This window comes from Cotesia glomerata, linkage group LG4 (assembly GCF_020080835.1).
Source record: "Cotesia glomerata isolate CgM1 linkage group LG4, MPM_Cglom_v2.3, whole genome shotgun sequence".
Taxonomy (NCBI): Eukaryota; Metazoa; Arthropoda; class Insecta; order Hymenoptera; family Braconidae; genus Cotesia; species Cotesia glomerata.
Genome location: NC_058161.1, coordinates 13,901,788 through 13,928,033, shown reverse-complemented (window position 1 = coordinate 13,928,033; position 26,246 = coordinate 13,901,788). Strand labels below are relative to the sequence as shown.

Below are 26,246 nucleotides of genomic sequence, written 5' to 3'. Positions count from 1 at the left end.
AGTAAAATGACGTTTCGCACGACCTGTTTAGCCGCAGGTCGATTTTTGATTAATGATCTATAGATCATTTGATAAATTATTAATGCGATTTTTGGTAGGAACAAATATTAATCAATAAGGGTTGTAGGTACTTGTTTAAATCAGGATTTAAAGATCTAGGGCGCAGAATTAGTAATTTTTAAAAATATAAAACTTTTTTTTTCATTAATGATTAATGAGGCGATTAATGGGTCTAGGAAATTTTGTAAAAATAAACTAATTAAAAATTATTATTCTTTGATACCTCCCGAGTAAAATAAGCCGTCCGACGTATCGCACGATCCGATTGGCCGCAGGTCGATTTTTGATTAACGATCTATAGATCATTAGATAAATTATTAATGCGATTTTTGGTAGGAATAAAAAATAATAAATGAGGGTTGTAGGTACTCATTTTAATCATGATTTGAGAATCTAGGTCGCAGTATTAATAACTTTTAAAAATACAAAACTTTTTTTTTCATCAATGATTAATGAGGTAATTAATAGGCCTAGGAAATTTTTTTAAAATAAACTAATTATAAATTATTAATCTTTGGTACCTCCCGAGTAAAATGAGCCGTCTCACGACTCATTTGGTCGCAGGTTAATTTTGATCAATGATCTATAGATCGTTAGATAAATTATTAATGAGATTTTTGGTAGGAACAAATATTAATCAATAAGAGTTGTAGGTACTCATTTTTATCAGGATTTAAAGATCTAGGTCGTAGTATTAATTATTTTTAAAAATACAAACCTTTTTTTTCATTAATGATTAACGCGGTGATTAATAGATCTAGAAAATTTTTTTGAAATAAACTAATTGAAAATTATTAATGTTCGATACCTTCCGAATAAAATGAGCCGTCTCACGGCTCATTTGGTCGCAGGTCGATTTTGATTAATGATCTATAGATCATTTGATGAATTATTAACGTGATTTTCTTAAAAAAGGAAGAATAATTAATAAGGGTTGTGGGTATTCATTTTACTCAGGATTTGAAGATCTAGGTCGCAGTCGTTATAATTCTTAAAAAAAAAAAAAGAAATAAATTTATCAAGACTAATCAAACCGTTTAATCATAAAACATATTTCATTTAGATAACAGAATATTTATCTACTAAAAATCAGTCACGCGATTTCAAGTAGTATAAAATATTATACATCGCGTCGACGTGCAAATCTCTGACATAAACTCCTTCTGACCCCAGCTCGGTAGGTTCGATATCTTCTGGACTGTAAGCTCGGCGATTTCCTTCGTTATCATACGCTGAATGTTCCATCTCGTCGACTAGCGACTTCCGTGAATCCACTTGTGGGGGTAAGCTTGAAATTGCAGAGTTTACAGATTTGTCTTCATCCGTATCGCAGGTTGATTCTGACAGACCTTCTGTAGCTGTAAATTAAAAGCTCAATTATATCCAAACATATTTTTCGAAATTTATTTCAAACTTTCTGCAAGCTTGCAAGAAATAATTAACGTAAAAGCTTCAAATTTTTTTAGGTACAATAATTAAGCTCTCCAGAATATAAAAATATGCGAGTTTTTGCAAAAACTCGCTATTAAAATCTAGTATTTTTGAACTCAGGAGCGAATTTTAATTATTAATAATCTTCGTTCACATTAGAGCTTGCAAGCTTGCAATAAATAATCAATATAAAAGCTTCTTAATTAAACATCAGGGAATCCATAAATGTGAGAGCTTTTACAAGAGCTATAATATTTTTGAACTAAGAAATAAATTCTAAAAAATATTTTTTTGAGCTTGCAAACTTGCAAAAAGTAATCAATATAAAAGCTCCAAAATTTGAGGACATGTTATTTAAATTTAAAGCAATCTAAAAATATACGAGCTTTACAAAAGCTCTTTATTTAAAGCTCTAATTGAAAGCTCTAATATGTTTGATCTCGGGAACGAATTTTAAATAATATAAATTTTTGTTTGAACTTTAATCTTGCAAGCTTGCAAAAAATAATCAATATAAAAGCTCCAAAATTTGAGGACTTGTAAATTAAAACATCAAGGAATCAAAAATATGAGAGCTTTTACAAAAGCTCTTTATTAAAAGCTCCAATTAAAAGCTCTATTTTTAAGATCAGAGATGAATTCTAAAAAAAATAATTTTTTGTTTCGATTTTGAGCTTGCAAGCTTGCAAGACACTATTAATATGAAAGCTCAAAAATTTATGAACTTGTTAAATAACTATCAAGGAATCCAAAAATATGAGAGCCTTCGTGAAAGCTCTCTCTCCAAGGATTTTAATAAACGCTCTACTATTTTTTAATTCAGGAGCGAAATTAAAAAAATTAAATTGTTGCTCACATTTAAGCTTGCAAGCTCGCAATTAAAAATCAATATAAAAGCTCCAGATTTTAAGGACTTGTTAATTGGATATTAAGGAATTCAAAAATATGAGAGCTTTCGAGAAATCTCCACGTTAAAAGTCGAGCTTGCAAGCTCGGCTTTTTTCAGACTCAGGAGAAAATTTTAGAAAATTGAAATTTTGTATTCGAAAATATTTTTTTTTTTAGCTTTGAAAGCTTACCACACAACGCAGGGTATGTTACTGACGGTGGGAACTCTTCAGGACAGTTATGCTCTCCTTCAATATACGGCAAAGTTTTTAAGGAATTTCCTCTGTAAAATTATTTTAGTAATCTTATTAAATTTAAATTAATTCTATTAAACTTAAATTAATATTATTAAATTTAAATTAGTATCAATAATAATATTTAAATTAATATTATTAATAATATTTAAATTAATCTTATTAATAATATTTAAATTAACATCATTTAAATCAACTCTGTTAAATTATTTTAAAATTCTATTTTACCGATTGAATAATAATAATTTTACAATTCTACTTACCCTGCGGCGTAATTACAGACATACAGTCGGTATGTGACTCCTTGAGATCGATATCTAGAGAACCCGCAGCCGACTAGATAAGTGTTTGCCCAAGCGAGCTTGTGAGATTCCCAGAAAATTTTAAATAATCGAATTTAATACAATAATAAGTTTTATTTTTTAATAATTTAAATAAAAATTACTAACCTGAGTATAGTGTCCAGATGTCGCGATGTCTGTCGGGTTAATAGGGTTGAAATTAAAGGACTCATTTTCGTCAAACCACTTCTTTATCTGCTTTACAAAGTCCTTCTTCGTGGGCGGTTTCTTCGCTCGGCTTCGAGTTATTCCGATATTTTGACCCAATTTTTTAAATTTTCCTGTTGAGAAAAATTAATTGAATTTTTCGAATGATTAATTTGATTTTTTAAACGAGCTTTATTACCAATGCGACGTTGTTCTTCGGGATTGTGAGCAAATGTACAGTGATTAGCCCATTCTTGAGCGCCTTTCGCTAGTTCTTCATCCCAGTACTATAATAAAAATTTCTCTAATTCATTATCCATGCAAAATGCAAAAATGACTAAAATTTTAAAATTTCTTTAATTAATTCTAATTTAGTCCTAATTTATTATTAAAAGTTTATATTTAACTAATTTGTAAAGGAAATTTTTTTTAATCAATAAGAAAATCGATTTTTCTCTCCTAGTAATTTTTCAGCCGTACTAACTTGTATCCCGATCAAATGTTGTTTTAATAGTTTTAACAACAAATTCATTTAATGTTTGTTATTAACTAACATATTTATTATTATAGTTGTAAGAAGAAATTTTGTTTATTTTCGTTATTAATTAACACCTAAGTTTATCAAGATCGTGTTGTCAGCAAGCTAAATCCTTTATTTGTCTTTTTTAATTAGTTTTTTTTTTAATTATCCTAAATAATTTATAGTTAAATATATAAACAATAATGTTTGTAAGGTTGAAATAATATAAAAGTCTTTTTAAGGGGTTATACGCAGTTGCAAAGCTAAAAAAACAACATTTTTTTATGAATTTTTTCTAGACACAGTTTTTAATTATCAATTACAAGTGATGGTTATTTAAATAGAGCCTACTTTCAAGAATACAATAGCGCGTCAATCATGTAAAAATATAAATGTGCACCGCTCCTGTAGATGTTCTGAACGACCTCTAAAAAAAAGGCGCTTGGCGGTGATCTCCATTTCGGTGGTTTGGATTATTTGAAATCAAAAAATATGGTGAATTCTTTTACAGGATAGATTAATGCAGGTATTGGACGAAGGAATAAGATTCAAAAAAATTATTACTATTTTTTTTTTAACAATTTGGAAAATTGTTTTTTAACAAAAACGAAAAATTTTTTACAAATAGACGCCATTTTGTCAAAAATCAAAATTTTTCTTATTCCTTCGTCCAATACCTGCATTCATCTATCCTGTAAAAGAATTCACCATATTTTTTGATTTCAGATAATCCAAACCACCGAAATGGAGATCACCGCCAAGCGCCTTTCTTTTAGAGGTCGTTCAGAACATCTTCTACAGGAGCAGTGCACATTTATATTTTTACATGATTGACGCGCTATTGTATTCTCGAAAGTAGGCTCTATTTAAATAACCATCACTTGTAATTGATAATTAAAAACTGTGTCTAGAAAAAATTCATAAAAAAATGTTGTTTTTTTAGCTTTGCAACTGCGTATAATCCCTTAATAAACAACTTGATGTAGACGATTTAGTACTTGTCCCACCAGTGACAAATCCCTGTCCCACCAGTCGCAATAAAAACAAATTTTTTTAATTGTTTCTACGTAGGTAATCAGTCTAATTCTTCATAATATTCAATGTGTTGTAGGATTAATTTTGTTATTTTCGAGGGAAGTATTTTTTAAAAGTTAAGTGCAAAAACTTAAATTGGACTTTAAGTACACCTTTGGTAAGACAGAAGGATTTGTTGATAGTCCCACCAGTCACACTCAGTCAAATTATAATTACGAGAAACTTAAAAAGTAATGGAGGTTTGTTGACAAAGGGATCTTGTTAATTAGTTATTTTTCTATATTATAAGATAAATTTTACTGCAGTATAAGTTTCAGTCACATAATTATATATAATTGATGGAATTACAGTCAAATGTCCCACCAATCACTATGGAATGCCCCATAAATAAAATTATTATAAAAATAAATAAAATATGTCATTTTATTTCGTTACTAGAAAAATGGTGATAACTCCTTAAATGTTGATTTTAGGAAAATCATAAGAGCCACTGTTAAAAATTTTTGTAAAATCACAATTATATTACAAAACAATTAATAAGTAAAATTACAAATCAGTGTATAGCAATACAAAATAAAATACAATTTATATAATTTTCCAACACCTGTCAAGTAATCGACAAAGATGTATTGTAATTTTACAAACTTCATGAGTAAACCTAACACGCATTGTAATATTACAGAACCGTTGGTCAATTTTTACGAAAAAGCTTTTTAATTTTGCAAACATTATTTGTCATCTGATTCGGCATAATTGTATGTAAAATCACAAAAAAATATTGTAATTTATATTACAATAATCTGATAAAAAAATTTAAAAAGCTTTTTTTTATTTTTACAATTTTCATTGTAAAACTACACAGTGCAATGTAATATTACCAGACAATTTTAATTATATTACACGAATTGTGATTCTACTTCACTGTTTTCCAATTTAAAAAAAAATCCTTTTACGTTTTACAAAAATGAGACTGATGTATCAAAAAACAACAATATCCTTGATATTTATTTTTACTAATTTTTAGTCTATGGTTGTTTTTTTGTAATAATAAATTCGAGGCATCATTTATCTTTTATAAATTTTAATATTACGCTCAAACGATCATTTCGAAATCAATATATTTTAATGAGTATATATTAGACTTTAATTTTTATAATATTCAATGAATTATAAATAATGTAAAAGTTAGTTATTTTCCATCAATAAACAGCATCAAATAACACAAATAATGTAAATAATAAATAATAAGCCGTAAAGCTCAATCACCACATAGGATTAGCTTATAAGAATAATAAGATGTTGAATTACTTATCGGTCATACGGCGTAGGGCGTTCGGTATCGGTCTGGCAAGCAAGCGGCTCGCGTTCGATTCTTAGTTAGGGTAAATATTATTTTCACTTTGTATCACCAGAGTTGTAAAAATTAGGTCTACGTGAGATGCAAAATCTAGTCAGCGCTTCATAAAAATACAATGACAACAAATATTAAATCAAATTTTTCTTTTTTATTATTTCAATTAAAGTAAAATTCAAGGAAATTATTGTAATTTTACAAATTTAGTTAATCTAAAAATATTTGTAAAATTACAAAACCTTGTAAAATTAGTAACCTCACATCTATATATGTTTTGTAATGTTACTATACCCGATTGTAATTTTAAATAAATGTTTTGCCTATTAGCTTTCAATACATTTCTTGTAAAATTACAATAGAAATTTTTAACAGTGCACATAATTATATATAATTGATGAAATTCCAATCAAATATCCTACGTCACTATAGAATGCCCCTTTTTAATCTACAATTTTCCTCTTTTATAAATTTTTCCTAAAATCAATATTTTAGGAGTTATCTTTCATAAATTTTCAAAACTTTCTTCTCCCCTAAACAATAATGCTAATAATAATAAATAATAACTAGAAACAGGGTTTCATTTAATGAAATGTGGTTTGTTGGAACTGTCAGACACATTACTCTAATCACTGCTGCGGTTTTCCATGCACATATCCATATATATATATACATATATATATATATATTTATTTTACGTCCTATATGCATACATACATATCATCCATATGTAAATATATACAATATACATCTACATACTATATATATATGCATTATTCCTGTATTTAAATATATATGACAACATTTCCGGTCGATTGAACGCGAATTTCCACAATTTACATAAATCAAATTACACACTCATATATACATAAAATTTCAGATTAAATATTGGAAAATTCTTAACTAGTAATTAAAAAATGATTACCAATTCTTTCATATTTTCTGCTGGAGGTTGTCCATCAACTAATCCACTAGCTATTGAATTTCTTAGCTCATTATGTTTTTTTAAAATTTCATTTTTTAATTCACAAGAAATTCCTCCAGTTTCTATAAGAAAATAAAAAAAATTATATTAGAAAAAAATAAATGAGCTTTTAATCTCCTTGAAATTCTGAAAAAAATGACGTATCGCACGAACCGATTCGCCGCAGGTCGATTTTGATTAATGATCTATAGATCATTTGATAAATTATTAATGCGATTTTTGGTAGGAACAAATATTAATCAATAATGGTTGTAGGTACTCATTTTAATCGGGATTTAAGATATAGGTCGTGGTATTAATAAATTTTAAACATAAAAAACTTTTTTTTCCATTAATGATTAATGAGGCGATTAATAAGTCTAGGAAATTTTTTAAAAATAAATTAATTGAAAATTATTAATCTTTGATACCTCCCGAGTAAAATGAGCCGTCTCACGGCTCATTTGGTCACATGTTAATTATGATTAATGATCTATAGATCATTTGATAAATTATTAATGCGATTTTTGGGAGGAACAAAAAGTAATTAATAAGGGTTGTAGGTACTCATTTTAATTGGGACTTAAAGATCTAGGTCGTGGTACTAATAATTTTTAAAAAATACAAAATTTTTTTTTTTTTTAAATAAATACTTACCTAATACTTCAACTCCAGGACAATGAGTTTTCATTCCTTCAATCTTTAAAATAAAAATCGCAAATATAAAAATTCTTACTAAAAAAAATTTGACCTCCATTTTAAAAAAAATTTAAATGATTATTTTTTTTGACGAAACAAACTCCGCTAGCTGGCCAAAGATTCGCAGTTATATTTCCCGCGAAGCTCGTTAAATCAGAATTTACGATCCCGGTAATTAATTTGTCTTGTTCTTTGTAATTAACGACAGTTTGATTGTTTGGATGGAAATTAAAAGTACAAGGGCCATTAAAACTAAACATGCTTTTTTTTGAAGCAGTTATAATTGATTTAGTCATCAGTTTTATTTTAATTTTTTATTAATAGCTCGAGTTAATTACAGTTTATTTTTCTAACATTATTATTGCTATTTTAGACTCTAGATATACGAGAGCTAGTGTAATTAATAATTAACTTATTGAATCTTATTATTATTGGGATATTAATTAAAAGGGGATATAAATAGTTTCTAAAGGTTGTAATAATGGTTTTTGGGGTGAGTTATTATTTTGTGAGTTGAGAAATTGTGTTTAGTGTAAAAAGTGGATATAACTCCTAAAATATTCATTTTAGGAGAAAATCAGGAGGCTCAAATTGTAGCTTAGGAAATTTCCTACAAAAAACGTCTTAAAACTTCATTCCTATCTTCAATATTTTAGGAGATATAGCGACTTAACTAGTTGACCTAGTAAAATTTGCAAAATTTGTGTCTAGTCATTAAAAAATGGCCATAACTCCTAAAATATTGATTTTACGAGAAAATTATCAGACTAAAATTGTAGCTTAGGAAATTTGCTAAAAAAAAACGTCTCAGAACTTCATTCTTATCTTCAACATTTTAGGAGTTATAGGCACTTAAATAGTGATTAGGAAGTAGAAAATGGAAAATTGTAATTATAAGAGTTATAAAAATGGGCATAACTCCTAAAATATTGATTATAGGAGAAAATTATAAGAGATCCAAATTGTAGCTTAGGAAATTTCCTACAGACAATATATTAGTACTTCACTCCTATTTTCAATATTTTAGGAAATATATCTACTTATATTGTTGACATAATAGATGAATAAATATTTATTATTTAGGAACTATAAAAATGGTCATAACTCCTAAAATATTCATTTTAGGAGAAATTTATAAGAATCAAATTTTTTAGTTTAGGAAATTTCCTATAGGAAATGTTATTATTATAGATGCCTATTTTCAATATTTTAGAAGTTATAGGAACTTTAGGAGTGACTAGATAACAAAAACTAAAAATTCATGATCTAGTTACTAAAAAAATATCCATAAATCCTAAAATATTGATTTTAGGAAAAAATCATAGGAATCTAAATTTGTAGCTCAGGAAATTTCCTAACTAAATCACTCCTTAACTTGAGGTCTATCTTCAATATTTTAGGAGATATAGTCACTTAAAGTGTTGAATTCCTAAAAAATAAAAAATCATCATTTAGGAGTTATAAAAGTGGTTATATCTCCTAAAATATCGATTTTAGGAGAAAATTATATGAGAGGAAAATTGTAGCTTAAAAAATTTCCTAAAAAAAACGTCTTAGTACTTCATCTTTATTTTCAATATTTTAGGAGATATATTTAAAAAAAAAAATTTTTTTTAAGAAACATATGAAGAAACATATATATACTTGTAAATCTGATAATTATCAAAGTAATAACAATAACAATTCAATAGCCGTATCCGCAGAGCGCGCCGAGATTATAATAGTTCCCGCGAGCTGAAACATAATTTCCACAATAAGATCAACTTTTTTTTTCCTCCTTTCCATTATCAAACTTTTTAATCAACTTACAACATAGTCCGGCGTATCTGTTGGAGTAAGATAACCCGTAGTTGCCGCAGGAGGGCTGCCCAGATTGATATGGCGGGTAGCCAAGAACGTTTCCGCTGAAAAATTCATTTTCTATTTTCCATATTCTGAATTGCATGTAAATCTACTCAATCTTTATAAAAAATAAAAAAATAAAATATTTTTATACCTCGGTCCATAATTGCAGACGTAGTTTTTAGTGTAGCCTTTAGAGGGATCGTAGTAGAAAGAATATCCGCAGCCGATTAAAAAAGTGTCGCTCCAAACAATCTAAAAAATTAAAAATATTCATTTTTTTATATTTAAATATATAAAAAAAATAATTACTTATTTTTTTATTTGATATTCTTATTCGCTATTAAATTCTCTATAAGGGCATTTTTTTATTTTTTCAATCCGACGTCGGTCAAAAAAATTGCATTGGCGAGTTGTGAAAGTCACTAAAGTATTATTAGGAGAGTTTAGGGTTCGATTCTTGGCCAGGGTAAATTTTTTTTTTTAAATTAAATTTTGAATTTTTTTTTAAATTAATATTATTAAGGGAAAAAGAAAAATTTTTAATTTTTAGGCTGCATTCAAAAAATGTATCTGTAGACCCCCATGAAAAAAAAATATATATTTCGAAATATATAATAAATATATTTTAAATATATTAAAAATCTATAAAAAATATATAAATATATAAAAAATATGTATAGTAAATCTATTTTTAATAACTAACTTTTGGCCGATTTTCATATATAGTTTAGATATATTCAAGATATATTTTAAAATACATAAAAAATACATAGCTAGAGCTTTCATTTGAGTACCCACATGCATTTTTGATATATTTTTCATATATACATATATATAATATATATATCAAAAATATAAGCTCATCCTGATGTTACACTCATCAAGAGCTTTCATTTGAGCACCCACATGCATTTTTGATATATTTTTCATATATACATATATATAATATATATAAATATATGAAATATATAAAATATATGAAAAATTGATGTGGGTACTCAAATTAAACGTCTTGATGAGTGTAACATCAGGATAAGCTTATATCCTTAAAAATGTCAATATTTCACAAGATACAAGGTCATTTCTTAATTATTGACATTTTTAAAGATATAAGCTCATCCTGATGTTACACTCATCAAGAGCTTTCATTTGAGTACCCACATGCATTTTTGATATATTTTTCATATATACATATATATAATATATATATAAATATATGAAATATATGAAAAATTGATGTGGGTACTCAAATGAAAGGTCTCGATGAGTGTAACATCAGGATGAGCTTATATCTTTAAAAATGTCAATATTTAAGAAAGTACAGTGCAATTTAACAAAATTCATTATTTAATAAAAATTGTTTTTTACTTGTGTAAAGTGCCCCGAAGATCTTGGTATTCCCGTTTGAAAAAATTGAACTTCATTAAACCACCCTAAAATTTGTCTCCGCCAATTCGGCTCTGCGTCAAAAGGCCCCGGGGGCCTTGTGGTCCAAGTTCGGGCAATATTTTGTCCCACTGCAAATCTTCCTAAAAATGATGAAAAACAAATTATTAATTATTAATTAATTAATAATTAATTATTCATTAATTAATAATAAATTAATTAAACTTACGAACGTGGCGATTGGCATCGTGAGACTCCGGGCAAGTTTCGGCCCATTTTTGCGCAATAGAAGCGAGCTCGTCATCCCAGATCTGAAATTATAGCGACGGTAATGGTGATAATAAATAATGAAAGAGCAGACAAGTTAACAGGAAAATTTAAGGGGATTTAAATGTACGGCTTAAGCCGTTAATGTATTTGCTGTTTTGTTTATTTTTAGAAATCAAATGGGTGAGGATTAAAAAAAAAAAAAGAGCTGATAATTAAATATGGGGCATTCCATGCGGAATGGGAAAATGAATCAAATTTTAAATTTTTTCTAATTAATTCTAATTTAGTCTTAATTTATTATTATAGTTTTAAGAACAAATTTTGTTGATGTTCGTTATTAATTAACACCTAAGAATTAATTATTAATTATTAATAATTAGTTAAGAATTAATTTTTAATAATAAATAAGGAATTATAACCATTTTTATATTACTTAAGAATTATTAATAATTAATTAAGAATAAATTATTGATAATTAATTAAGAATTAATTCTCAATAATTAATTAAGAATTAATTCTTAATAATTAATTAAGAATAAGTTATTGATAATTAATTAAGAATTAATTGTTAATAATTAATTAAGAATTATAACCATCTTTATATTACTTAGGAATTATTAAGAATTAATTCTCAATAATTAATTAAGAATTAATTCTTAATAATTAATTAAGAATTATGACCATTTTTATATTACTTAAGAATTATTGAGAAATAGTTAAGAATTAATTGTTGATAATTAATTAAGAATTAATTAAGAATTATGACCATCTCTATATTACTTAAGAATTACTAAGAATTAATTCTCAATTATTAATTAAGAATAAATGATTGATAATTAATCAAGAATTATGACCATCTTTATATTACTTAAGAATTATTAAGCATTAATTCTCAATAATTAATTAAGAATTAATTCTTAATAATTAGTTAAGAATTATGACCATTTTTATATTACTTAAGAATTATTCAGAATTAATTCTCAATAATTAATTAAGAATTATGACCATCTTTATATTACTTAAGAATTATTAAGAATTAATTCCTAATTATTAATTAAGAGTAAATTATTGATAATTAATTAAGAATTATGACCATCTTTATACTACTTAAGAATTATTAAGAATTAATTCTCAATAATGAATTAAGAATTAATTATTGATTAATAATTAAGAATTAATTATTAATAATTAATTGTTAATAATTAATTAAAAATTAATTATTAAAAATGAATTTTGGGGCATTCCATGCAAAATGCAAAAATGACGAAAATTTTAAAATTTCTTTAATTAATTCTAATTTAGTCCTAATTTATTATTAAAAGTTTATATTTTACTAATTTGTAAAGAAAATTTTTTTTAATCAATAAGAAAATCGATTTTTCTCTCCTAGTAATTTTTCAGCCGTACTAACTTGTATCCCGGTCAAATGTTGTTTTAATAGTTTTAACAACAAATTCATTTAATGTTTGTTATTAACTAACATATTTATTATTATAGTTTTAAGAACAAATTTTGTTTATGTTCGTTATTAATTAATACCTAAGTTTATCAAGATCGTGTTGTCAGCAAGCTAAATCCTTTATTTGTCTTTTTTAATTAGTTTTTTTTTAACTATCCAAAATAATTTATAGTTAAATATATAAACAATAATGTTTGTAAGGTTGAAATAATATAAAAGTCTTTTTAATAAACAACTTGATGTAGACGATTTAGTACTTGTCCCACCAGTGACAAATGCCTGTCCCACCAGTGACAATAAAAACAAATTTTTTTAATTGTTTCTACGTAGGTAATCAGTCTAATTCTTCATAATATTCAATGTGTTGTAGGATTAATTTTGTTATTTTCGAGGGAAGTATTTTTTAAAAGTTTAGTGCTCGAACTGACAATTGGACTTTAAGTATACCTTTGGTAAGACAGAAGGATTGGTTGTTAGTCCCACCAGTCGCACTCAGTCAAATTATAATTACGAGAAACTTAAAAAGTAATGGAAGTTTATTGACAAAGGGATCTTGTTAATTAATTATTCTTCTATATTATATCATAAATTTGACTGTAGTATAAGTTTCAGTCACATAATTATATATAATTGACGAAATTCCAGTCAAATGTCCCACCAGTCGCTATGGAATGCCCCAATAATAATAATTTTAATGTTACAAAAAATTAAAGTAAAGTCACTAAAGTTCATTAGATAAATATCGTGGCACCGCAATGTTTCTACGAATGACTTTATAAAAATCTATTTAATGATAAAGAAATAAAATGAATGAATAATAAAATTAAGACTTATCTAAAAGATAAATTTATTTTTATTAAGTATTTATTTATTTCGATCAACCTTCAGTTCTTCGATTTAATTCAGTTCAAATTACAAGTTAATAATCGACAATAAAATAAAAATGTGTAAATTATTTTTAATATTGTTAATTTTAACATCAATCCTGTCTTTATCTTTTTCAACAAATAATTCTGATTGTGCAGAAGAAAAATATTCATACGAATTACAATTAAATCTAAAAGATCCAGATGTGGTTAAATTCGCGGAAGTTGGCTGGAACAAATTAGTAGCTGAAGGAAAAACCAGTGGACAGACGAGAAAAAATAATTTTTATTATATTATTTGCGCAAGAGTCCAAGTTATAGACACTGAAAGAAGATACACCATAATTATTTCATTTCCTATTTATTTTCCCAGCAGTGTTGATATTTTTATTTGTATAATAATTGTTATGACTAATCAAACGGATCCTTTAAGTATAAGTTGTCATCCGGAAAGTCTTATAGTAAGTATAATTTTATCCTTTCTTCCCGATAAATTATCATCATGATTATATTTGCGGGTTTCTTTCAGGATTTACACGACGCCTGTATGTAGCAACGTAATCAGTGGGATCTCTACTACCTAGATAGTCGAATCTGTCATAAGCCGGGAAAAAAAGATTAGATCTGACTATATATAAAAAGATCAGGTTCAGATTTACCTTAGCAGATCTAGCCAGATCTTTAAATTGTCCATATCTGACGAGATCTGGCCAGATATAATCAGATCTGACCAGATATAACTCAAAAAATAATCTGATTAGATCTGACCAGATCTGGTCAGATCTTTAAATTGTCTCTATCTGGCAAGACATAGCCAGATAGAACTAGATCTGACGAGATATACTAAAAAATTGTTTACATTAAATATCACAAGATCTGAATAGATGTATTGAGATCTGATCAGATATAACAAAATAATAGCTAAATAATCAAATCAACAAAAATTACAATTTCATGGAACAATATCCAGTGAGTACTATTTTCTTTTCACACTTTGCGTATCTGTCTTCATTAATTACTAAAAAAAAATTTTATTTAATAAAAGCTAGTTGAAAATACCTACATGTATCAATTAATCTTTAACAAATATCTGATCAATATATTTCTCAATAAATATATGGTAAGAATTAAAGACCCATTGTTATTAATTCTTTATGATTTACTACAATATATGTATAACAACATAATCAGATCTGATGGAATCTGATGCTGTTGACAGCTCTGATATAGTTACATCTGACCAGATATGATAACATCTTTTCATGTCTAATGTATTTTTCAACCCAGATATAGTTATATCTGTTTAGATCTGATCAGATATCACTAGATCTGATCATGTCTGATGTATTTTTCTACTCAGATATGGTTATATCTGTTTAGATCTGATCAGATATCACTAGATCGGATTATCTCTCAAATCTCATATCTGGTCAGATATAAATAAATCTGACCGGATATAATTAGATCTGACCCGATATAATTATATCTAAACTTTTTTTCCTGGATAGTGTATATAATTACTAATTAACAAAACTTTTTCACCATTTCCATCATATTTGTCGCAGACGGCTGGCCATGCACTTGCCCTAATGCTATTAACTGCCGTAATCGATTATGCTCATCCAATATCGTCTGCTTATCTTGACACGAAACAGCTCCCGCTTCTGTAAATTCAAACCAAAATCATAAAAATTCATCAAAAAAAAATTCAATAAATAAATATGTCATTAACTTAATTTTCCCACGGCCCAATAAAGATCTACAATAGAAGTAACGCCTATCAGCCGTGCCTTCTAATTTCCGTATTATTTTTTTTATTTACTTCTTTTTATTCCGATGCTTTATTTACATTTAAATAAACACGAACTGAAGCAGAAAGAGACTTAAATAAATAAACAAATAAACAAATAAATAAAAAACTATTAGGCATTAAACAAAGCCTTTAAGAAGCGCTTGACCTGTTAAGATCCCTTGAATTACGTTCATGTCGCACTAGTTTATTCACACGGTATTTAACACTCTATTTCTTTTTTATTTATTTATAAAATAACAATAATAATAATTGTTAAGACAAGAATTATTATAATCTTTCATTTTTCATTGTGTCGACTCTATTTAAGTTACTATATCTTTTGAAATATTAAAAATAGACTTGTAATATAAAATACACTATTAAAGACAAATTTATGATTTAATTTTTTTTAAGCAATCAAATATCAATATTAAATTTTATTTGTGGTGTCTCAAGTAATTATTTAACTAATTTCTTTTTTTAAAGTGATAATCACTGATATTTACTAATTTATTTTAAATAATTAGAGTATTGGGATACACCGATTGACAGGTTAAAAAACTGATTGATCTAATTATCGACATACCTTAGCCCCAATTATTGACACCTATACTAATGCCTAGAATTATCAGCTTATTCTTATTTATCGAAATTAATTAAGTAATCAATATTATTAAAGTTTATTAATAATAATTTCCATAAATGATTAATTTCTATTAAAAATATAAAAATTAATTTAAAAATAATTTATTGAATCAAGAATTCAAACTCTTACAGTTAATTTTCTAGCTTAAAGTAAAAAAAAGGTGTGATAGCGCTGTCGACTGGCTGTCAATATGAGATTCAACTTAAAAATTATCAACTAGTTATTGACACCCATTATTTAAATATTATAAAGAAAACAATTAATTTCGATTATTCAATTTTATTAATTTTTCATATATTGTTAATTAAAAAAAAAAAATCATATAATTAGATAAAGAAATTAATTTAAACTTGGAATTTAAAAAAATTACGATTTTTGGTAGGAACAAAAAGTCATTAATGGGTCTAGGAAATTTTTTTGAAATAAACTAATTAAAAATTATTAATCTTTGATAACTCCCGAGTAAAATGAGCCGTTTCACGACTCATTTGTTCGCAGGTCGATTTTGATTAATGATCTATAGATCATTTGATAAATTATCAATGCGATTTTTAGTCGGAACAAATATTAATCACTAAGGCTTGTAGGTACTCATTTTAATCAGAATTTAAAGATCTAAGTCGCAGTATTGATAATTTTTAAAAATACAAAACTTTTTCTTTCATTAGTGATTAATGAGGCCATTAATGGGTCTAAGAAATTTTTTAAAAATAAACTAATTAAAAATTATTAATCTTGAATAACTCCCGAGTAAAATGAGCCGTTTCACGACTCATTTGGTCGCAGGTCGATTTCGATTAATGATCTATAGATCATTTGATAAATTATTAATGCGATTTTTAGTAGGAACAAATATTAATCAACAAAGCTTGTAGGTACTCATTTTAATCAGGATTTAAAGATCTAGGTTGCAGTATTAATAATTTTTAATAATTTCGATTATTCAATTTTATAAATTTTTCATATATTGTTAATTAAAAAAAAAAAAAAACAGCATTTAAAAAAATAGCTTTTCTAACGAAAGTTGTTAAGAAAGATGCTCGTAAACTGGTTTGATGGTGCTAACTTTATTTTTAAATTTATATAGTTATTCTTATTACAGATTTATTTAAAAATTATTTAAGGTGTCAACATTTGTACCCCTATCAATAATTGGGACTTTTACGTTATCTTCCAAAATATTAAAAATAAGTCTATAGTATAAAAACGTTTTTAACAGGTAATTTCCTAAGCTACAATTTTGATTCTTTATTTTTTTTTCTAAAATTGATATTTTAGGAGTTATCACCATTTTTTTACCAACAAAATTACAAAATGACATTTAATTTATTTATAAATAAAAAATATACTTACTCAGAATGCTTTTTCCAAAACAAGCATAGGTGATAGAGAAAATTCCGCAAAAAAAGAAAACACTGTATAAATTCATTTTTGATTGATTGAATTTTATGATGAAAAATGTGATCCGAGTTTAAAGAACACTTTGTGGTTTTACAAAAAAAAAAACAGTAGGATGGAATGTGTCGACAGGTTTGTCAACTAATGGACCGCAGATTAAATGCGCTGGCTTTATATCACTTGACTCCGGGTTAGGTGTATCAAGGTAAAGCTGAATAAATGCTGGGTGTGTTACTATTAGATTTTTTTATGTATTTTAGGCCTCTAATCTCTAATAGTAAATATAATAATTGAGTTATAGATTATATTTCAGGAATTATGACTATTTTTCTAATTACTAGTTAAGTCAACACTACTTAAGTTCCTATATTTCCTAAAATATTGAAAATAATCTCATAGTATAAGAATATTTACTAAGCTAAAATTTTTTATTCTTATTAATTTTTCCTAAAATCAATATTTCAGGAGTTATAATTGTTTTTTTTAGTAAACGCAACAAATAAATAGTAAATGCAACATGATGCAATGTCTTGATAAATAAACATGATGAAATCATGTTGCGGTAGTATGCGAAAATCATGTTGCAGCAACATGATTTGTCATGGTTCGACAATATGATTTGTCATATTTCGGCAACATGGTTCGTCATGTTTCGGCAACATGGTTAGTCATGTTTAAGCAAGATGATTTGTCATGTTTCGGCAACATGCCAATCATGCTGCGGTAGCATGACAATCGTGTTGCGGTAGCATGGCAAAAATTATGTTGCAGCAACATGATTTGTCATGTTTCGACAATATGATTTGTCATATTTCGGCAACATGGTTCGTCATGTTTCGGCAACATGGTTAGTCATGTTTAAGCAAGATGATTTGTCATGTTTCGGCAACATGCCAATCATGCTGCGGTAGCATGACAATCGTGTTGCGGTAGCATGGCAAAAATTATGTTGCAGCAACATGATTTTTCATGTTGTCAAACATAACAATCATGTTTGACAACTTGACAATCATGTTTGACAATATGACAACTATGTTTCGGAAGCATGACAATCGCGTTGCGATAGCATGAGAAAAAAATCATGTTGCAGCAACATGATTTGCCATGTTGTTAAACATGACAATCATGTTTGAGAACATGACAATCATGTTTGAGAACATGACAAAGTCATGTTTCGGTAACATGAAAAATCATATTGCAGCAACACGATTTGTCATGTTTCGGCAACATGACAACCATGTTGCGATAGCATACGAAAAACCATGTTATAGCAACATGATTTGTCATATTTTGGCTACATGACAAAAAATCATGTTGCAGCAACATGGTAATCATGTTTCGGCAACATGATTTGTCATGTTTCGGCAAAATGACAATCATGCTGCGGTATCATGGAAAGAATCATGTTGCAGGAACATGATTTATCATGTAGCCTTACTAGCATAAAATTAGGCTGCAACAATTAAATATTTATGGTTCAGAAATATTATTTATTATCAAGCAACTAGATTTTTTTCGATTTATAATATTGCAGATGAAAATAAGAGTAAACTACCGAATTATACAATTTGTCAACGATATATTTGTTTATTTAAATTATATACAATTTTTATTGTTAATAGCTTTGGTTTGTGATAAAAGTCATAAAATAAAATTATTATTATTTTCAAATTAAGTTGCTGCCACATGATTTTTCTCATGCTACCGTAACATGATTGTCATGTTGACGAAACATGTCAATCATGTGCCTGCAGCATGATTTCATCATGTTGAATTTACTATTTATTTTTTTTCTTGTAAGATATTCAAATTATACCCATAGTTAAAAAACATTATTAATAGAAAATTTTCTAAGCTACAATTTTGTTTTCTTATTAATTTTCTCTTAAAATCAATATTTTAGGAGTTATCACCACTTTTACATTAAAGATTACCAATCCTTAAATTACCACTAAAACTTAAATATTATTTTTAAAAAAATTGACTAATTTCCCTTTAAATATTAAAATTTAAAAATCCATCCAAAAAATTTATCGCAGTTTAAACAAAAAGAAAGGTTATGCACCAGTCCAGGTCATTTGCTAGCGCTAATTGATAGCAGTAATTAATTCTTCTCTAACTCTGAGCACGACTGGAAAATTCATTCATTTTACATTTTATTTTCTCTCTTTCTCTCATTTTCTAGACTGATGCATAAAGAACCTCCCCCTCTACCCCTACCCCTCGACCTCTACCTTGCAATTAAACATATTCTTCATAGTAAAATATGATTATTATAATAATAAAATAATAATAATCATATTGAAAAAATCGTTGACAAATAATTGTTGGGTAGACCAACGAGCTCTATTGTTTGGGCCCATAATTTCATTGCAAGACTTGGATTTGACGCGTACAGAGATGGCGCTGTTGTATCGCAGTTTCTAAAGAAGATAAATAAGAAAATTTTGGTTATAAAATTTATAATTTAGAATTGTTAAGTGTTAATTAAAAATAAAAATAATAAATACATATAATAAAGTCCGGTTTGGTTGGCAAGTTGAGGACTAGTTGCGCAATAAATGGTAGTTCCTGCGCCTTGGCGCGTGTTTTTTAACAGTGGATTAATTAAACTTGTAATTTCGGCGGGAAAAAAGTCGTCGAATAATTTTGTTCGGACTATTGTAGGATCCGCAGTGTACACGTGGACATTTGAAACGCTGATATCTGAAAAAATATTGAAGATAAGTTTATTTTTTGGTAAAATTAATATTTTAGGAGTTATTGACACTTTTGAAGTTCCTAAAATATTGATTTTATATTTTTTAGTAAGTCAACATTACACTGTTAAAAATTTTTGTAATATAACAATCATATTACAAAACAAATAATAAGTAAAAAAAAAGACCATTCGGCAGCCGAAATGGAAGTAGATTTCATGATGAATAAAAAAAAATTTCTAATCAAGGTTGCATTGAGTATGAAAACAAAAATCAAAGAAAAAAAAAAAGAATGAATCGACAAGCTGTTTTAATGTATTGTTAAACTGTATATAAATGCTGACACATGAAATCATTTCCGAAACGAATGCAAAAGTAAAATTTCATTTTTGGGAGGGTCATTCTTAACGCAAAAAATCAATAGATATATGAATTAAAGCTTATTTAATAAGCTTTCAGATGCATTAAACATAAATTTATTAGGATATTGTGTTCAATAGTATTTACATGGAAAAACAGTAAAAAAATGAAAATTTTTGAAACTTTTCAAAAATTTCAAATTGCTCTCATTTCTAAAATAACCGGCCGATTTGGCTCATCTTAGAACTTAACCTCAGAAACCGGTCAAAAAATAAGTATGTTAAATTTTATTGAGATCCGATTAGAATTGCGGAAGTTAGAGTAGAGACATAGCCCGTTATATCGTATATATATATATATATATATATATATCTATATATATATATATATATATATATATATATATATATATATATATATATATATATATATATATATATATATATATATATATATATATATATATATATACATACATATATAAACTTTTGAACCATATGTATTTTCTGAATCAGTTCGACGAGCTGAGTGAGGAAATAGCAAAATTTTCCAAAAGTTGCGTCATGAGAACCAATACAATATTTAGATTTCTATGAAATCTACTAATTACAAATCAGTGTATAGCAATGCGAAATAAAATACAATTCATGTAATTTTCCAACACCTGTCAGAAAATCTACAAATATGTATTGTAATTTTACAAAGTAAATGTATAAACCTAACACGCATTGTAATATTACAGAACCGTTGGTCAATTTTTACGAAAAAGCTTTTTAATTTTGCAAACATTATTTGTCATCTGATTCGGCATAATTGTATGTAAAATCACAAAAAAATATTGTAATTTATATTACAATAATCTGATAAAAAATTCAAAAAGCTTTTTTTTATTTTTACAATTTTCATTGTAAAATTACACAGTGCAATGTAATATTACCAGAAAATTTTAATTATATTACACGAATTGTAATTTTACTCCACTGTTTTCCAATTTTAAATACAATACTTTTAAGTTTTCCGACAATGAGACTGACGTATCAAAAAACAACAATGTCCTTAATATTTATTTTTACTAATTTTTAGTCTATGGTTGTTTATTTTCAATAATAAATTCGAGGCATCATTTATCTTTTATAAATTTTAATATTACGCTCAAACGATCCTTTCCAAATCAATATATTTTAATGAGTATATATTAGACTTTAATTTTTATAATATTCAATGAATTATAAATAATGTAAAAGTTAATTATTTTTCATCAATAAACAGCATCAGATAACACAAATAATGTAAATAATAAATAATAAGCCGTAAAGCTCAATCACCACATAGTGGTTAGCTTATAAGAATAATAAGATGTTAAATCACCTATCGGTCGTACGGCGTAGGGCGTTAGGCATCGGTCTACCAAGCAAGCGGCTCGCGTTCGATTCTTAGTTAGGGTAAATATTATTTTCACTTTATATCATCAGAGTAGTAAAAATAAGGTCTACGTGAGATGAAAAATCTAGTCGGCGCTTGATAAAAATAAAATGACAACAAATATTAAATCAAATTTTTCTTTTTTATTATTTCAATTAAAGTAAAATTCAAGGAAAGTATTGTAATTTTACAAACTTAGCTAATCTAAAAATATTTGTAAAATTACAAAACCTTGTAAAATTAGTAACCTCACATCTATATATGTTTTGTAATATTACTATACCCGATTGTAATTTTAAATAAATGTTTTGCCTAATAGCTTTCAATACATTTCTTGTAAAATTTCAATAGAAATTTTTAACACTGTATATAAGTAACTATATCTCCTAAAATATTGGAAATCGGCTATCATCATCATTATAGCATAAGAATACTATTGTACTAATAACAATATCGATTTTTTCAATAATCGATTTAATCGACTTGAAAACAACGATTGTTATGAGAACAACTTTAAATTTGCAACATCGCCTGAATAACAATCGATTGTAAAAATCAAATTTTTCATTTCCACTATGTAAATCGGAAAAAAATTCATCAAGAAATTTAACAATTCCTAATTACAATCATGGAATTTCTGAAGACGCACGATCAGCTTGCATTTAAAAAAAATTCAGTGATCATATCAACAACTACAAATAATAGTCGATGGATACAATAAATATAATAAAAATTACTATATTTTTTGATTATTTGATGTCTTCAACTATAATGTTGCAACATCGGCCGAGTAATAATCGATTATAAAAAAATAGAAAGGTTTTGTTTCCTGTAAGTAAGTTAATAAAGTTGACTTACGTACTTCGTAAATTTATCTGATTATATAAACATTAATATTATTCCAACATCAATTTATAAAAAAAAGTTTTATTTTTTCGAAAATCGATTGTAAATATTCGTTTTTTAAAAAATTTATTCGATTTATCGAAATGCCTATAATTGATTATAAAAAATCGATTAATCGATTGTCACTTTGCAACACTAGTTTGTTTTAATAAACCATCAGGTATATTTGCATACATAACGGCTCCTTGTAATTACTCATTCACCTGAACCAGTATTCCACTCCAGATCCCAACAGGTTATGGGTCCAGGAACCCGGTTTGAGAAAGAAGGTTTTAATTGAAAGTATTTAATTGTTTTAATTGAAAGTACACTATTTCCTGTAGCGAAAGTGTTATAATTGAGCAATTCTCAATTAAATAAAGTTAAAGCTAAAGTACAATAAAGTTAAATAGTGTATAAAAACATTTTCTCAAGGAAATTTCCTGAGCTACAATTTTCCTCTTATAAATTTTTCCTAAAATCAATATTTTAGGAGTTATAACCACTTTTTCACCTAAACAATAAAAACCGCCATACTTAACCTTCAAATTTTCTCACTAACTCATTTCCAAACAGTGTCATAGCCAGTTTACTCTGAGAATACGCTGCCCAGACATTAAAATCTTCATTCTCCATATTAAGGTCCTCAAAATTGATTTTTCCGACTGGAAAAATCCAAAATCTCTTAAATTCTATTAAATTATCTAATTAATATTTAAAAAATGACTCTAATTACCGTAATGAAGCAAAGAGGACAAATTAATAACTCTCGCATGATCAGACCTCGACAGAGAGGGCAGCAGCAGCATGGTAAACAAAAATGGCGACAAGTAATTCGTCTGAAGATGAGTCTCAAAGCCATCTTTAGATTTTTTGAACTTGCGAACTACAATTCCAGCATTGTTGATCAAAATGTCGATTTGCGAGAACTCTGAAGTAATTTTTTCTGCGCATGCGCGCACACTGGAGAAGTCATTGAGGTCCAGTTGGTAAATTATCAGCCTGGAAGACCTGAAAAAATTTTTTTGTAATTATTTTAAGTAAATTTTTGGAAAATTGAAGGTTTAATCTTACGAATTAGAGCTTTTTTTTATTTCTTCAGAGACTAGTTGAGCTTTTGGAATGTTTCGGGCTGGAATTATTAATGTAGCGCCTGGAAATTTTTGAAAAAGTTAAAATTGAGGATTTAGGAGATTAAGAGGGGGAAAATAAGTGCAAGTTTGATTATTTTTGATAGTTTAGGGTAAAATTTGGAGATAGTGGAGTATTTAGGGTTGTAACTCCTAAAATATTAATTTTAGGAGAGAATTATGAGAATAAAATTGTAGCTTAGGAAATTTCCTCTCGGGAAAAACGGATTAGATCTGACCATATATAAAAAGATCTGGTCAGATCTGCTTTAGCAGATCTAGCCAGATCTTTGAATTGTCTCTATCTGACGAGATCTGGCCAGATATAATCAGATCTGACCAGATATAACTCAAAAAATAATCTGATTAGATCTGACCAAATCTGGTCAGATCGTTAAATTGTCTCTATCTGGCAGGACATGGCCAGATATAACTAGATCTGACGAGATATACTAAAAAATTGTTTACATTAAATATCACAAGATCTGAATAGATGTATTGAGATCTGATCAGATATAACAAAATAATAGCTAAATAATCAAATCAACAAAAATTACAATTTCATGGAACAATATCCAGTGAATACTATTTTCTTTTCACACTTTGCGTAAATGTCTTGATTAATTACTAAAAAAAAATTTTATTTAATAAAAGCCAGTTGAAAATACCTACATGTATCAATTAATCTTTAACAAATATCTGATCAATATATTTCTCAATAAATAAATGGCAAGACTTAAAGACCCATTGTTATTATTTCTTTATGATTTACTACAATATATGTATAACAAAATAATCAGATCTGATCAAATCTGATGCTGTTGACAGCTCTGATATAGTTATATCTGGCCAGATATGATAACATCTTTTCATGTCTAATGTATTTTTCAACTCAGATATAGTTATATCTGTTTAGAATTTGATCAGATATGACTAGATCTGATCATGTCTGATGTATTTTTCTACTCAGATATGGTTATATCTGTTTAGATCTGATCAGATATCACTAAATCTGATTATGTCTCAAATCTCATATCTGGTCAGATATAAATAGATCTGACCAGATATAACTCAAAAAATAATCTGATTAGATATGACCAGATTTGGTCAGATCTTTAAATTGTCTCTATCTGGCAAGACATGGCCAGATATAACTAGATCTGACGAGATATACTAAAAAATTGTTTACATTAAATATCACAAGATCTGAATAGATGTATTGAGATCTGATCAGATATAAAAAATAACAGCTGAATAATCACATCAACAAAAATTACAATTTCATGGAACAATATCCAGTGAATACTATTTTCTTTTCACACTTTGCGTAAATGTCTTGATTAATTACTAAAAAAAAATTTTATTTAATAAAAGCCAGTTGAAAATACCTACATGTATCAATTAATCTTTAACAAATATGTGATGAATATATTTCTCAATAAATAAATGGTAAGACTTAAAGACCCATTGTTATTAATTCTTTATGATTTACTACAATATATGTATAACTACATAATCAGATCTGATGGAATCTGATGCTGTTGACAGCTCTGATATAGTTATATCTGGCCAGATATGACAACATCTTTTCATGTCTAATGTATTTTTCAACCCAGATATAGTTATATCTGTTTAAATCTGATCAGATATCACTAGATCTGATTATATCTCAAATTCCATATCTGGTCAGATATAAATAGATCTGACCGGATATAATTAGACCTGACCAGATATCTATCAAAAACGTTTTTATAATGTGGGACTAAATTCAATATTTTAGAAGATATTGTTACTTAAGTTATCAATTAATAATTATTAAGGTTATCAATTAATAATTATGAAGGTTAATTAATTAATAATTATGAAGGTTATATAATAATTATAAACCGCGTTCATAAAGATCCTTTGCAGTCTCCAGGCCAATTCCCGCCGTAGCTCCCGTAACAACAGCGATTTTTCCTTCTAACTTAATCCTTCCGTCAATTTTCCAATTGTCACAGTAGTCGTTCAAAAAAATTCCTATTCCTGGCTTAATTAAATTAAAATCACTTGCTAATATTATCACAAAAATTGCACTTATTAACTTCATTATTAATTTAAATAATAATGTTTACATTAATACAAAAGACAAGAGAAGAGACCTTTTCAACGTAAACTCAAAAATATAATGCATATATAAAGTATGTCAGTGACCAAGTGACCATTAGTAATTCAACTTGATAATTTACCTTGAAATTTTCATCATCTTACAGGTAAGATGAAATATTGTATGCGTGTTATATTATATACTAAAGATATTTATTATTATAACTCAGATGTTCTTTCCTTTCTCTTTATTCATTAACGCATCGTTTTTTACATTATTTTTTATTTTACTCTGCGGATTGTCAATGTCATT

General features: G+C 26.9%; 3 protein-coding genes and 1 long non-coding RNA gene across 4 annotated transcripts; 1 reads left to right on the top strand and 3 right to left on the bottom strand.

Moving 5' to 3' along the window:
- Positions 1–936: 936 nt before the first annotated feature.
- On the bottom strand, positions 937–8,771 carry LOC123263659 (venom allergen 5-like). Its single transcript, XM_044726573.1, has 7 exons — positions 7,649–8,771; positions 6,953–7,074; positions 3,321–3,408; positions 3,083–3,255; positions 2,897–2,994; positions 2,571–2,662; positions 937–1,418 (listed from the first exon to the last, which is right to left on the bottom strand). The coding sequence occupies exons 1-7, from the start codon at positions 7,746–7,748 to the stop codon at positions 1,150–1,152; spliced, it is 942 nt and encodes a 313-aa protein (XP_044582508.1). The 5' UTR covers positions 7,749–8,771; the 3' UTR covers positions 937–1,149.
- A 112-nt stretch (positions 8,772–8,883) lies between these two features.
- LOC123263604 (venom allergen 3-like) lies at positions 8,884–18,546 on the bottom strand. Its single transcript, XM_044726502.1, has 7 exons — positions 17,308–18,546; positions 15,059–15,180; positions 11,151–11,232; positions 10,904–11,064; positions 9,687–9,787; positions 9,500–9,594; positions 8,884–9,424 (listed from the first exon to the last, which is right to left on the bottom strand). Exons 1-7 carry the CDS (start codon positions 17,381–17,383, stop codon positions 9,375–9,377), a joined length of 687 nt encoding a protein of 228 aa, XP_044582437.1. The 5' UTR covers positions 17,384–18,546; the 3' UTR covers positions 8,884–9,374.
- Positions 13,527–14,648, top strand: LOC123263630. The gene is made up of 2 exons (XR_006509184.1): positions 13,527–13,977; positions 14,046–14,648. It is a non-coding gene; the product is annotated as an uncharacterized LOC123263630 (long non-coding RNA).
- A 368-nt stretch (positions 18,547–18,914) lies between the features above and the next one.
- On the bottom strand, positions 18,915–25,964 carry LOC123263565 (retinol dehydrogenase 12-like). The gene is made up of 6 exons (XM_044726448.1): positions 25,736–25,964; positions 23,793–23,871; positions 23,455–23,729; positions 23,261–23,383; positions 19,863–20,058; positions 18,915–19,775 (listed from the first exon to the last, which is right to left on the bottom strand). Exons 1-6 carry the CDS (start codon positions 25,935–25,937, stop codon positions 19,649–19,651), a joined length of 1,002 nt encoding a protein of 333 aa, XP_044582383.1. The 5' UTR covers positions 25,938–25,964; the 3' UTR covers positions 18,915–19,648.
- Positions 25,965–26,246: the final 282 nt, after the last annotated feature.

Coding starts and splice junctions, on each gene's coding strand:
- LOC123263659 (XM_044726573.1), bottom strand. CDS start 7,748: ATGGAGGTCAAATTTTTTTTAGTAAGAATTTTTATATTTGCGATTTTT. Junction 3,409..6,952: donor CAGAAAATATGAAAGAATTG/GTAATCATTTTT, acceptor TTTTTATTATAG/TACTGGGATGAAGAACTAGC. Junction 1,419..2,570: donor AACATACCCTGCGTTGTGTG/GTAAGCTTTCAA, acceptor TTTAATTTACAG/CTACAGAAGGTCTGTCAGAA.
- LOC123263604 (XM_044726502.1), bottom strand. CDS start 17,383: ATGAATTTATACAGTGTTTTCTTTTTTTGCGGAATTTTCTCTATCACC. Junction 15,181..17,307: donor TTTTGGAAAAAGCATTCTGA/GTAAGTATATTT, acceptor TTGAATTTACAG/AAGCGGGAGCTGTTTCGTGT. Junction 9,425..9,499: donor CAGATACGCCGGACTATGTT/GTAAGTTGATTA, acceptor ATTATGTTTCAG/CTCGCGGGAACTATTATAAT.
- LOC123263565 (XM_044726448.1), bottom strand. CDS start 25,937: ATGAAGTTAATAAGTGCAATTTTTGTGATAATATTAGCAAGTGATTTT. Junction 23,384..23,454: donor GTCCTCTTTGCTTCATTACG/GTAATTAGAGTC, acceptor GGATTTTTCCAG/TCGGAAAAATCAATTTTGAG. Junction 19,776..19,862: donor CAAACCGGACTTTATTATAT/GTATTTATTATT, acceptor TATCTTCTTTAG/AAACTGCGATACAACAGCGC.